The sequence below is a fragment of the Odontomachus brunneus genome, unplaced genomic scaffold (assembly GCF_010583005.1).
Source record: "Odontomachus brunneus isolate Ranch 3 - 2012 unplaced genomic scaffold, Obru_v1 Obru_scaffold_006, whole genome shotgun sequence".
Classification (NCBI taxonomy): domain Eukaryota; kingdom Metazoa; phylum Arthropoda; class Insecta; order Hymenoptera; family Formicidae; genus Odontomachus; species Odontomachus brunneus.
Window position 1 is genome coordinate 1,566,381 of NW_022639456.1, and position 13,715 is coordinate 1,580,095.

Sequence of the window (13,715 nt, forward strand, 5' to 3'; positions counted from 1 at the left end):
GTATACGTGCGCGCGCGCTTCTGTGTTTGTACGTGACACGCACGCGACGACGATCGTACTTACTCGCGGCACGTTGCTCCGCCACACCTAAGAGCCGCTGCTGTTGTCGTCGTCGTCCTTCGATGGGGATGAGATACTCGTCCGAACGGCGCCGAGGTGCACAGGAACGGCGCGGGTGTCTGCGCGAGATCGCGAATTCACCGGATACGAGCCGTTGTTCTCTCACTCGCTCGCTCGCGCGCGCGCGGGTGCGTGCGTTCCGTCGCGATCGTGCGTGCGCGACGGACACGGCGACACAAAAACAATGCGATCGCGCCGCTACCTCGACGCGGTTTGCCGAACTACGCGAAACCGGCCGTCCGCGATCAGGAAGCGACTACACCGCGGGATACGTGTGTTACACGTACACACACGTGTACCACGCGACCACGTCGTTCACAAACACACGCTCGTCGTCGTCGTCGTCGCCGTCGCGGCGGCGGTGGCGGCACGCATGCGTCGTCGTCGTCATCTGCCGGGAACATGTCCCGGAACGATGAACGTTCTCGCGACCGTCCGCGAGCGATTGTTTTGCGATTCACAGCGAGAACCTTGCAAATCAGCAAACGAACGTGGATCTCCTCCACCGTGGGGCGAAACGTCGCGCGCGAACCCCGACTAATCTACCTACGCGCGTCCCGAGACCCTTCGGCATCTTCCGCCGGCGTTCGCGAGAGCTCGTCGAGTTGATTCAACGCCGAGCCAACACCGTCGAGAACTGCTGGCCGTATGGTGGTTGTCGCGAGAGTTACGTAGATTTTTTTCACGCCTCTCTGGGAATCGTCGTGGCCGCGGTAGAGTCAATGATACAAACGAGATAGATGACATTTACCAAGAAAATTTAAGTTAAAAAGTTAAAGAGAGAAATGTGCAACGTCGTCGCGTTGTTAGTTCATGTAGCAGGTTTGCGGGGTATTTCGGGATGTGCGTGTGTATGATTGTAAATTGTAACATCAATAATACGTTATGAGACTAATAAAATTATTCGTCGCGGTATTTACGAGATAAGATGACCGAAATGAGTCGATACATTCGCATTTCCTGGTAAACTTTGAGAGCCCGTCTGATGTAATCGCGGAATTATCTTTCCACATCACATAATACACACGGGGACTCTTGCTAAGATAAGCGTTGCTGAATGCTGGCGATTCGATACGCTTCCGCCATCTAGCGAAGCGCGAAACTAACCATCTCTGCGCGGATGATACAACAGGTGGAGAGTTTGAAACTGCTTTACCGATGTATATAAACACAAGCAACAAGAAAGACATCGAGAGAGAACGAGAGAAAACAAGAGAAAGAGAAAAAGAGAGAGACAGCATGTACAAACACGTTTTGAACCGCAATATTCGTGTTTACTGCAATTTCTTGTACGCTGATTCTACTTTAGCTCTTATAACATAACTCTCTCCCCCGCCCCAAATAGTTCACCCTGCAATCGAAGTTAAATTCGCGAAAAATAGCTACGACTCCGAAATATATAACAGCGGAAAGTGTGCTACTTATTGACTTTACTTTGACGACACTCACCGATTTCCCCTTCAACGGGCCGACAGCGAGGGATCCGACGTCGATACCAAACCCACGATCGCCGTATCGGTCGACGATCGCCTGATACTTTACTCCGTTCCTCACACGATCATTTTCCGCAGCTGCTCGACGATACTTTATCATCACACACGCGTGCAATTCATTTTCGAAACTCCCGGCGATATCACGAGCTCGAGACACACTTTCCGTGAGTCAAAACTGCGAGAACCGCGGAGCGATTTCGCGAGACCGAAGTGCTGCTGCGCCATTACTGGCGCGATTGAGATATTAAGATATTTGAATTTCTCGCGAGAGCGCCGTGGTGCCGCGAACGCGGGAAACTTCACTCGGTATTCGCGGCGGTATAGTTTACCGCGACGCGTACTTTCGACAATTCCTATGACAAACACGCCTGACTTGTTCGCGACATTTTCGATGACGATTTCATCGCGAGCCTCCCCTTCGACGAACGCAAAAACGCAACGAGCGGCGATCGTAATACACGAACCGAGTCCGCCATAACGCGACGAACGCGAGATACTTTGCTTGGCATTTTCGACGGCTTGTGCCGTGAAAGTCTCATTTACCACGGCTATTCAACAATATCTCTCTGCGATAAATGCATAGTACTCACTTTCAGCATTCTTGGTAGCTGCAATTCGCACTCGGCGAGTCAAAATCTTTGATGAAATACGGAGCGGCGTTATGAGTTCAACCACGGCGTCGCCATTGTTTCGAAAAAGGCTGAACATCGCCACGGTTGCAGTTATCTCGCGTCTCCAGTCAGAAATGATTCGTTGATCGATGTCGAATCGACATCGAAATCGTGAAATCGACGTCGATTCGACATCGTTTCGACATCGATTGACGAATCATTTCTGGCTGGGGTCATAGTCGTCATTCGTATGCACTGTCGGGAAGAAGCGAATTCACAATATTGCTGAATCGTAGTTGTGCATGAGAGAGATTTAAATAATGATGAATTCTAATAATAATTCATTACAATCCAACTGTCCAAATATCACAATTAATATACTCGTGTTGCTTGCATTTTTGATACTTTTACAGTTAATGTCCGTTGTACACTGGTCTCTTTTTAGAAAGAAGAGCTTTCATTAGATATCATTTATCGCGTCTGGTGTGCAACGGATATTAGATGTAAAAGTATCAAAAGTACAAGCAATGCGAACAAACTTATTTATTGTTAAAATAACGAATCTAAATAAAGAGTATTCTGAAGATTATTAGACCCGTTATTTTTGTAAGTTAGTTCTAAAGTTCCCGCTACGAGTCGCCACCATACGGACCGAGAAATTGAAATTGTAGTATGACTCTAAAAGCGCGATCCATTAGACACCGTAAACGTCTGAAGCGCTTAAAGAATAGACATAATTGGTCTATACGGTGTTTCAAAGTATCTGCGGCGTCTAATGGATTGCACCTGACAATGGATCGGTCGTATTTGATCATAGATTGGTTTATATTTTAAATTCCCTTTCAGATACCCCGTAGCCAATAAAATGATCCATTCATCATCTGAAGATGAATTTAAGACGGTATTAGATATAAGACTAACTACAAATATCGACCATACTTTTAATTTTTTAACAATATTGAACAGAGAAAGAGAGAGTATTGCTTCACGGTAGGTTAGGTAATCTTTTATATTATCATAAAAATTAGACACAATTTAACAAGCTGTAAATTCGGCAAAAATAATGATAACGAGATAGCATTTTAAAAATTGAATATATTCTCTAATTTTTAATTATGTTAATCTAAATATTGTCATTATGTCTTGTCAAGATATGTCGAGTTAAGCAAGAAATGATAATTGAGCAAATTTCAATCTCATCTTTCAGTTGAGTTTTTATAACAAAAAATTATTTGTGTTAGGAGTGAATTTGTATCGAGTATCGCTGCTCTATAAAAAGGCTCAGCGATTATTGACGTCACTGTTGCTAAGATCTTTAGTGTACATTTCATGCACCAGTGCAGAAAGTTCAGAGTTGAACAGAAGGCATTATCTATGATCACGTCCATCACCGTGGGAGCGCGAACTTATTTGTCATCTTGAAGAAATAATTAATACAAAGCGAGCAACATGGTCAGTCTTTAGTACGACCAGTTATTGTGTTTGTGATTATAGGTCCTTTGTTAAGTTTTTAATTATTTGCATGTGAGTAAACGTTGTATTATATTTTCTGCGATACTACGCGTTTTATCGTAAGTTTGTAGTTCCCCTCACGTCATGCACGATAACATTATAGTCCGAGCTAGTTTAATCAATAGACAGCTAGGAAGTATCACAAACTATATAACAGTATCTTATTAAAAAAATTCAACACAAAAGATAAAACTATTTGCTTTGTGTGATTCTTAGCATTAACATAACTATATGTACATTAAAATAGAATTCTGACAAATTACTAGATCAAGATTTCTTGCAGAAGATGTCCTGGTTCTTTGGCAAAAAAAAGCACAAGGACTCACCTCCTGATTCTACAGAAGAGGAACATCCTTCTGGGGATCAATCTGATGATTTTGTGGTTGTGGAAAGGAGGAGGACCTCGTTGCCACCTAACGTTGGTGGAGAGAGTACATCGCATCACAGTGGATTATATCCACTAATAGGTGGAACACCTACTTATCCTGCCATGTCGACCGGTAACTTGCCAAAATTGAGTCAGCAAATGGAAGCTCCTCATTACCTGAGTGGTGTACCATTTAAATTATGCAAGAAATTGCAGAGTAATATGAACCAAGATTTAGATATAGATGGATTGAGGATTAGTGAAATCCTGTCTTTTATTGAGAGACTAGAAAGTCAGAATTATGATTATGATTTCGCTCTTGAGGAAGGTGTTATCACAGAAATGGATAGCAGAGAACCTAATGAGTAACCTAAAATTCCTCTAATTCAGATTTTTATATATCAGTTCTATGAATTAAGGAATCAAACTTAATCATAGATACAGCATACTCTTTAGTTACTTGATTAGATAATTACTTGATTAGATTATATTTAAGAGATAACCGCTATACAACATTCGCACAAAAGACATTAGGTTTGATTCTTTGATTTACTTATAAGCGTTCTATTTTTCTAAAACACATCCTTACTTTTCTTATAGCAATAGTTGGACATTTTCTAAGTACTCATAGAAAAAAAATTATATATTCATATATAAACATTAAATATTGTTACATAGTTAAATGTTTAGGATGTTTAGGACAAAACTGTCAGAAATTATTATTAGTCCAAGAAGACTATTTCAAGTATATTTTTTTAATACAGTCGATTGTGTTACGAAGAGATGATTTCATCTCAAATAATGCCATGTTTGCACATGTAATTAAAGCACATATTTGCCATTGTGTATAATATATAGAGTAACTGTTAAGATTGTATAAGTGTAATAAATGTAAGGATATGTGTACAATATAATATATACATGAGGAAGCATATATCTTATATTTAATTTTATTCCATGCTTAAATGGACAAAAAAATATATAAATTTACCATAAATACGATAAATTGTACTTGTGCACTATAAAAGTGCAAATAGATATTATATCCACCAGTAGATTTCCATATATTTCTTGCATGTACAACAAAGTCCTGATTTATATTCCAGACAGTTTTGCATCATAAGCGACATAAATTACAATGCCAAACACTTCGGTTTAACCACGCTATACTCTTATATGTTTATTCACAAGATTTTCATAAAGAGTATTCCAAAGTGTAAGTTTTAAATCTCTTAACTGTAAATTAATATATTTATAATTTGCTTATACACACATACACTTATATACTCATATATAGACTTAAACCCAGCACAATTATAATGAGCAAGCAAAATGGTAACCAAGTCTTGAGGTATCCTAGGACACTGAAACAATAATAACATCCATGAAGAATATCGACAATAAATACCATGTACGTTTTTGTACTACTCTTAAAATTGTCCTTACCCCACATATTTTCCATAAATCAGCATGTAAAATGCAAGTTTTACCATATTCCAGTTGCTCGAGTTGTTATATGCCATTAAATCCAAGGCTCGAGCTACATGTGAATGGCAGTTATCCCAGCATAAGCAGTGCTGTGGAAAAATGACTTCTGCGTCATGGTGCACGAAGCTGCAATATATTGCTCCCATTCACCATTCCATTACCATTCTAGTTTTATAATATTCGCTAGCTTCTGCTACAGCGGCATCCCATCCCTGTATACCTCCCTTGGCTTTGGTGTAATCCAACTGCCAGTATTTCGTGGGTTTGCCGAACGCCATATCGTCCTCAGAGACGTAGTAAGGGCCAGCGAAGTCCCTTATCACTCCCGTTGACGTCGCAATGCCCATATGCCCGATAAACGGTAAGATATATCTTAAAAATCAAGTTTCCATGTTAATTTAAAGAAGACGCACGTTCAACGTGACGAATGTGAGCTGTTATATGTTACAGGAAACCTTCACGAGTCTCTAACAACGATATTAGTAACTATTCTCGGCAATAATGACGACGATTTGACAAATGTCAAAATACGCAGGACGAGGCGATTGAGGTTAGGATCAGGTGACGCCCGATTTTCAGAGATTAATTTACGTTATGAAGGGCAACGGTGTCCAGACGATGCAGAAGGGGAATCTCTGTCTCTCTGGATGTATGCTGAGATCCATCTCAGGTGTATCATTTGACAGCTCCGAGATACTCGTTAACAGATCAGGATCTCTCATCTCTCCTTCGTCCGTCATGTAGCGCGGTTACCGGGTCACTGCGCATCAATGGCGGGCAACTGACCGCTGCAGCAAACCGCTTTTTGTTGTTACTCGACTTTTCAACAAGTGGAATTTTATTCGAACTTCAGAGACTAATATCTTAGGTACTACAAATCGTCCTGAGATTATCCAGCGTGTGCTCAGGACGTTGTCCAGAACATCCTGACAGAATGATATTCAGAATGATTCTAGTGCGTTTTGCACTTTATACCTCATCCTTTACTTTCTTCCTTCAGGATGTAATCGCAAAAATTATCTCTCTTTTCTTACAGAAAAATAAATTGCATTCAAGAGCGGCAATTGTAACAGAATATATCGTGCTCGTCGCTTGCTCATTATTCACGGAACCGATCTCGTAGAGCTCAGAGAGACGAGATCCAAAGGTGACACGACGAAGACGACCCCGGGAACGGCACTAAAAATATAATAATGTCGTTATATAATGCAGCTTTTCAAGTAGATACCGTCAACAATATCGTACCGAGTTGAACTCACCGTGCCAAATAAAAGATACAAGGACGACACTATCCGCTGCCTCGAGGATGCCATAAGAGTGCCTTATTCGATATTAGCAAGGTGCGTAACACCGTCGCCGCGCTAACGAAATTATACGCGGCTCAGGTTTCCCTGGGCGGAAAGCGCAGAACGTTGCTTTCCGTGCTGCGAATATGCACCGGACTAAATACGGTAAGAGATATGAACACATCGCAGTGATAGTCGAAGCAAAAGCACGCGCGTAAAAAATCAAACGTGGCGAGCAGTACCGATCTCTTAGCTTTGTCTCATTCTTCTCGTTTGTTTCTCTATAAAACCATCCCGCGGCTGCAGTGATCTTCGCGACGTTCTGCTGGGTGCTCGCGGCTACCGGGAACGTTATCCGTAACGAGGACATCTGCGGGCCCCACAATGGCAGGCGTCTGTATCTGGAGCTGGGCGAGAAGGGTGTTCTCTTCGCGAAGAATGTCACCTTCGTCAGGAACATGCCAGCCAGGCTGCCGGCGTCGCGTCTCTACGCGACCACCAACAGCTCGCACCATCAGTGCAGCCTCGAGCTGGTGACATGTCCGTCCTGTGTGATCGTCGTCACTTTCAGGAATATCGCGCTGTCGCATCACTGCGGTGACGGAGGTGTCGTGATGGACAGTCCCTGCAGGTGAGACGCATCAGTAAACGCGTCGCTGAACGATCGGATTGTCTTTCTTCTTAACGCACTCTTGGATCTATAAAATTGATCGTTAGGAATAATATAACGTGCACACGGAAAGAAAACAACTTCGTTAGTGTAACTGAATTTTTTGTCATCTGGATAAAAAATAAAATGCAAAACTCAGTTGTATAGAAACAGAAAGATTCCTGTGGGAGATTTTTCCACCCAGGATCTCAGCCAGACTGGCTCTCAGTTATTTCAACCGAGTTTTAACGCAGCTGAATGTTCAGACAAATGTGTGTTTCAGTCATAGTAACAGAAATATTACTTCTCATTAGCGAGTTTCTCGTTTAGTCTCTATTCAGTTGCACGAGACTTTTTTCCCGTGTGCTTGTGTAATTTCCGCAGATGTGAAGCGACGTAATTAAAACTAATAACTACTCAATAAACATAAAGTTACATTAATGTTATATTAACATTATAATAACATTATAATTTCTCACTCTATATATAATGTAAGCGCAATATAATACACATCATACATAAAAGTTACGTTGTTGAGAGGGAAATTATTACAATATGAGTGTTCCGTATATACCGTAATATGTTATTGTGACTCAATATGTTTTTACTGGGTAATCGTTAAAATAAAATGGACTAAAAGGGCTTATAAGAACTCGTCGGATTCTCGGCTGTATTTCTTTTATCGATAATAACGAAACAAAATACATGTCATATTTAATCAAAGTCGTTATTAATTTTCTGCCCTCTTTCATGTAGTCGTCTGATTTCCCATTTGTAAAACAACACATGAAATCAAGTTCGTGAAATTGATGACAAGCTCGTGCAAGCCTCGTCGCTTTGCTAAACGCGGAAACTGGATAAGCGACTTCGCGGTTTCAACTCGTTGCCGTCAGAGAATATGCTTGTAGTATATGTTATTACCTCTCAGCAACGGGATGTAAAGAGCTCGCTTTGAAAGCGGATATGCGCTTTGTAGGTGCGACTACGTGTGGCTCTCGGAACCGCCCTATGAGGACGTGTCTGGCACGCCGTTCTGCGGATCGTATGCGCCGATCATATACAGATCGAGTACGAGAACCTTGTCCATAAACCTGCTCTACAGCCAGTCCCACAAGCACGCGTTCACCATCGAGTACACGGCGGAAAGTCAGTACAAATAACAACAGTCGATCAGTAATTTCGCGTTTGATAATATCTACGTTACAAATTAATCCTCTGTTTGCGGAGACCCAAAACCGAGCTGGTTTGGACGCGTTAAATATTAATTAGCCCGACGCGGGGAAATGCAATAGCTGCCGTCCATTCCTCGGAATAACCCAGACGATACCGCGAAACGTCTCGATTAAGTTAGAGAGAGAATCGTATTTCGAGTATTCTTCATCCTGTTTCACGGAATCTCATATAGAATATCGAAGCGAATTTTCCGATATGCTTCGATTTGCCTTGTGACGCGCGGAGGCATGAATAATTTAGTCCCTTTTTTCCCTTCTCGTTCTTAAATCGAACGTCACCGTGGTCCGACAAAGTATTCCGGAATCGACGCGTCGTTCTTTCGCTCCGCAGGAAATAGACTGCACTTGAAAGGCACGGAAATGACATCGGGGGCGCCGACAAAGGGCTCGAACGGCACCGGCGGCGGTATTCTGACCTCGCCATTTTTCCCGGCTCGATATCCGCGCGACTTGGGCCTGGAATACATCATCACGTGTCTCAGTGAAGCTCCCACCTGCAGGATCAGATTACTCTTCAGCGACTTTCAATTAGCGACGGTCTCCATAATGGAGGTACATGGAGTACATTCATAATCATTCTTCCTATCGAGCTGTTTCACCTCTTTAATTCTTTGTAGTCGACGAACTCGATGTTTTCGCGTTACGAGCTCCACAGGGAAAGAAAATGTCAATTTGTGTAACTGAATGGAGACCAGACAAGAAATGATATATCGACGAAAAATGATACATCTGTGTTATTGTGGCCGAAAACATTCTGCTGCATTAAATTTGAAACATTCAGCTGCATTAACATTCAATTGGAATAACTGGGAGCAATTGACTGAATAGAAATCTTTGTACTCCTACAACTGAGTTCTCGTCTACTCCTCAGGTAACAGAAAACTCAATTACAATTACGGAGTTATTTCTTTCCATGCAGTTCTACGACTGGAACGGTCAACGCTTGGACGTGACCAGCGGTGCGAGATTTCGACCGCCGGTGATCGTCAGCTCTGGCCCGTCGTTGCTGATTAGGTTTTACGCCAACGGCGGCACCGGCCTGGGCTACAAGGCCTTTTACTCATTCGTGATCGGTCACGCGTTCGACAAGTCCGTGCAGCCGATCACGGACTGCGGCGGATACGTGGAGAACTTGGGTGGTGCTATCACGATGATGAACATGGTCGGCCAAGGGGTGAAGACCTACGATTGCGTCTGGCTGATCCGGCCGCCGAAGAATTTTCTGCACATGAAGACGCACATGTACCTGAAGGTGGTGGGTTTCGCCGACATGGGTACGTGGATCATGGATCAGACGGGATTTTTATAGTGATTCTCGTAGTTGATGTTTCTGTAAGCGAAAAGACTTGCTATACTTTGTGATGTCGAACGGAATTTTTTAGCCGGCAACACGGAGCTGATTATAAAAGAAGGTCCGACCTCGGCCTTGATGTCGTTGGAAGTTATCAGACACCCGGCTAGCCAGCTGCAGCCTCTCAGACACAGGGAACACGTCGCGCCAGTCTCCAGCGGATTCCACGTGAGTCTTCGTGGTATATTCGGCCCGAGTTCTCACTTGGCAATCGCCTATGCGGCCTTCAGCTACATGGGTGAGTCTATTTCTGACGGAGGTGAGTAAAATTGATTTCGCTAAAATTCGATTCTGACGGTTAATACATTGTAGATTGCTTCGCTGGCACCGACTTCCTCTGTCAGAATCATAGATGTATCCCCAGTCAACTGAACTGCGATGGTTTCGATCATTGCGGCGATAACAGCGACGAGCCGGTGACGTGTTTTCAAGGTGAGTGTCTATCTTCTGTAAGGCGCATGCGACTTGAAGGCTTGACACGAAAGGGATTCTGGATAGTGTATTTAAAAAAAAATTATCTTCAATGAAAGAAATTATCAGAATGCTGTCAGTACGTTGGTATAAACGATATCGATTACTTTGTTGATGAATAATTCTCCCATTTATTCCAAAAATTGAAATCAAATCTCACACTTGAATTTTCCAAAGGAATAAATAATACTCAGCTTCGATTGTGTTTGAATAAACGGAGCTGTTTTCTGAACCGTTTCTAAAATATCCCGCAGATTGGAGTGTGGAACCGCGCGATCGCAAATGGCACACGAACAAAGCGAATTACTACTTCCCAAAGATCGATCGATATCCCGATCTGAAAACAGCCACCCTGGTGTTCGTTGCCAGCAGTCTCGGTCTGATTGTTCTGATATCGGCCCTCATTATACTGCTCCATAGAATAGGAGCCAGAGCGAGGCAACAAAGGGAACTGCAGTCTCGTCTCGAGACAATCAGCGAGCTTTTAGGTACGTGTGCGAGGAATATTCTTGTCTTTTGCACGGAACGTCTCGGAAGTCGCGGTACTATCGGAAAGCAGATAAGAGAAAGTGCCGTTACTGGCGCAGTGAACTTTGGGAGCAAAGGGAGAAGAATAAATTATATTTATTTATCAAACTCATGCATCAATCATGTCTTGCTTTTTACCCACGGGTAAATTTCATTCGCAAGAAAATCGAGGTATTTCTACTCTAATAAATTCCTAAAGAGATCAACATTTGCACCTGATGATACTTCTCCAACGAGTCGTTCGCGCGATATCGATCGCGAGCTCTTCAAGCGCACAAGTCGAAGCACGTCGACTGCTAATGGGAGTCGTTGGCTCCCACAGTTAATGGGAGCAAGACGACTCTCACGTGACTCCGGACAGTTTTTAATATTGCAGACGGTGCACGGATTGATGAAATATCCATTCCGGACGATCCACCCGTGTACGAAGCTCCGCCGGGCTACGAGGAGGTCGCGAAACTCGTCTTGCCCAAGAAGGCTCAATGCTTGAATCGTGTAACTTGCAACAGAAACTCTCCGAACCAGTAAGGTCCTCTTTTCGCCATTCTATTTTGATTCATGTTGAATCTCGCAGAGCCATCGAATAATACTTTAAATTTTTCAATAATTCCTCGCAGTTCCATAACTACATCATCCTGATTCTGTCATCTAAAATCTTGTGAAGCAATGAGCGCTTTAAATCAAATGAAAAATAAGATCTATTATTAATTCAAGACGGGATCTCGATTTTCACGAAATGGCGCGATCTCTAAATGAATTATGAAGGATTAAACGTCAAACTTTATCACAAAGGCGCGATGAGGACGCGAACTCCTCTACTTACCTAGTAGTGGAAGGCGCGAGCAACAGTCGTAGCAGCCAAACGACCTCGATAATGTCGGGGAACGATCGACGGCCACGTATACCCGAGAGTCCACCGCCCCCGTACATTACACCGCCGGGAACTATATCGAGGAACGTGATAGCTGGCTTGTCGGCCTCGATGAGGCAGATCTGTCCGGTTCGTCGCAATTGGTTCCGACGTAGCATGCAGTATCCTCAATCCGCAGGTCACTCCTCAGCATCTGTCGATGCCGTATCCTTATCTGTTAACATCGCAACATCTGCCACGTGCTTGATGGGTCGTCCCGCCACCTTGGACGCAAACTGGCGACCCGACGATCCTCCGAAGGAGACTCAGATCGCTCGAGAAGTCGCTACGGAAGCGTCGGGGGAGAACAGTTGTCGTGCACCGGAAGAAAATTACGATGAGATCATCGACAGGTAATTCTAAGGGCCTTAAGACCTTCGCATGTATGTAACTCGACTGAGAAATCTGTTCGTAGCGTTGAGTCGAACCTTGCCAACAGGTCGGACGGAAGTAACACCAGCTATTCTTGCGAAGGAGCGTGCGGTTGCGCTATCAACAGCCATGATCTTCAAGATCTCCCGATGGCTGATTCCTCGTCGAGCAGTTCGACGACATCGATAAGCCGCGACGATGACCACGAGATGCCGGAGTCAAAAGCCACGGTGGCGACCGAATCCACTTCCATGAAAAGCCCTAATGAGTATCAGGAGACGGAGGAGACCTTGAAATCGAGAAACGCCCTCGTACGACTTCTGGGTAGCAAGCTGGCCAGACCGTCTCACCAGAGCACCAGCTTGAACTCAACAGCGACGTCGTCGCCGTCCTTCGGCACTCTGCGCGGAGCTTCTTCCGGAAAGTTCTCCGCGTGCTCTCGCGACAACTGTCTGACCAAGATCTCCACGGTGAGCGCATGCAACAGCTACGAGAAGCTACAAAACGAATTTGAGATCGTATCGGAGGCGGCGAGCGTCGGGTGCACGACGAGTCCCAGCACGATGGCGAGCACGCCGAGCGTCACGCCGAAGAGCGTACTTCCTCGGCGCGGCAGCAAGCGACGATACACCGGCTGCGACTTGGACAGCCTCTACGAGGGCATCCGGGCCTTGGACCTGTACTTGGCGCGCAGGAACCACAACGTCACCCATGGACAACGGCAATCGGTCGCTGTGATCTTCGGTACTCCGAAGCACGGAATCGCGCGCGACCCGGGCGGGTCGTCGCGGCGGACGACGAGAGAGTTGCGAGAGAGAATGCGAACCCGCATATGGCGTTCCAGCGAGGACGCCTCGTCGAGTTAATTCCGTTTATTGTAGGTGGAAGCCGTGAGAAATTGAAAACTACCTGAAAAGCCTGATAACCTGAAAACCTGATACGTCGCTACGATACACGGAGAGAATTTTATAGTAAAATTTACTGCAGGACTTTGAGCGCGATCCAACAACCGTTACAAATGTTGCGCAGCGTTTCTCCCTCTTGTTCTATTCCTCGGATTCGAGTGAAGAAAGAGAAAGAAATAAAAACGCTACAAAGCATTTGCAGCGCCCGCTGGACCGTACCCTTTGTAACCGAGAAATAGATCGGCATTCTGCAGTAATTCACTCGATCCTTTTATTTCATGTGCGCTGCTTATATTTCAGAGACTGAGATGTACTATTAAAACACCTTGCTGTGTTTCTAGCGAAATCTGCTAGGTTTTTTTTCAGCGAAATTTAGGGTGCTCCTTAGCAAGATAGACCTGACCGATAATCCATTGCTAG

General features: G+C 44.1%; 4 protein-coding genes across 14 annotated transcripts in view; 2 read left to right on the plus strand and 2 right to left on the minus strand.

The window, feature by feature from the left end:
* LOC116853599 (histone deacetylase 5) overlaps nucleotides 1-2,300 on the minus strand; it is a 138,003-nt gene extending 135,703 nt beyond the window's left edge. For 2 of the 4 annotated variants that reach the window (XM_032834821.1, XM_032834795.1), the window contains exon 1: nucleotides 64-738. The gene's annotated coding sequence lies outside the window, so the exon portion shown is untranslated. Of the gene's footprint in view, nucleotides 1-63; nucleotides 739-1,569; nucleotides 1,836-2,203 lie in introns of those variants that run through there. The other 2 variants (XM_032834813.1, XM_032834805.1) reach the window with 2 other exon arrangements.
* Nucleotides 2,301-3,465: 1,165 nt separating this feature from the next.
* LOC116852260 lies at nucleotides 3,466-5,037 on the plus strand. 5 transcript variants are annotated; one of them, XM_032832474.1, is made up of 2 exons: nucleotides 3,466-3,676; nucleotides 4,009-5,037. In XM_032832474.1, the coding sequence occupies exon 2, from the start codon at nucleotides 4,023-4,025 to the stop codon at nucleotides 4,470-4,472; it is 450 nt and encodes a 149-aa protein (XP_032688365.1). In that variant the 5' UTR covers nucleotides 3,466-3,676; nucleotides 4,009-4,022; the 3' UTR covers nucleotides 4,473-5,037. The 5 variants fall into 5 exon arrangements, with proteins under 5 accessions (XP_032688365.1, XP_032688345.1, XP_032688361.1 ...); XM_032832454.1 differs by having other exon boundaries at nucleotides 4,023-5,037; XM_032832470.1 differs by having other exon boundaries at nucleotides 3,471-3,748; nucleotides 4,023-5,037.
* Nucleotides 5,038-6,362, minus strand: LOC116852254 (transmembrane protein 222). Its single transcript, XM_032832437.1, has 4 exons — nucleotides 6,183-6,362; nucleotides 5,753-5,963; nucleotides 5,550-5,680; nucleotides 5,038-5,467 (listed from the first exon to the last, which is right to left on the minus strand). Exons 1-4 carry the CDS (start codon nucleotides 6,329-6,331, stop codon nucleotides 5,383-5,385), a joined length of 576 nt encoding a protein of 191 aa, XP_032688328.1. The 5' UTR covers nucleotides 6,332-6,362; the 3' UTR covers nucleotides 5,038-5,382.
* Nucleotides 6,309-13,705, plus strand: LOC116852233. Of its 4 annotated transcripts, XM_032832394.1 has the most exons (12): nucleotides 6,309-6,459; nucleotides 6,628-6,931; nucleotides 7,184-7,508; nucleotides 8,503-8,672; nucleotides 9,090-9,310; nucleotides 9,678-10,032; nucleotides 10,141-10,347; nucleotides 10,422-10,541; nucleotides 10,835-11,068; nucleotides 11,470-11,632; nucleotides 11,901-12,371; nucleotides 12,458-13,705. In XM_032832394.1, the coding sequence occupies exons 3-12, from the start codon at nucleotides 7,336-7,338 to the stop codon at nucleotides 13,254-13,256; spliced, it is 2,913 nt and encodes a 970-aa protein (XP_032688285.1). In that variant the 5' UTR covers nucleotides 6,309-6,459; nucleotides 6,628-6,931; nucleotides 7,184-7,335; the 3' UTR covers nucleotides 13,257-13,705. The 4 variants fall into 4 exon arrangements, with proteins under 4 accessions (XP_032688285.1, XP_032688274.1, XP_032688254.1 ...); XM_032832383.1 differs by lacking the exon at nucleotides 6,309-6,459 and having other exon boundaries at nucleotides 6,511-6,931; XM_032832363.1 differs by lacking the exon at nucleotides 6,309-6,459 and having other exon boundaries at nucleotides 6,916-7,042.
* Nucleotides 13,706-13,715: the final 10 nt, after the last annotated feature.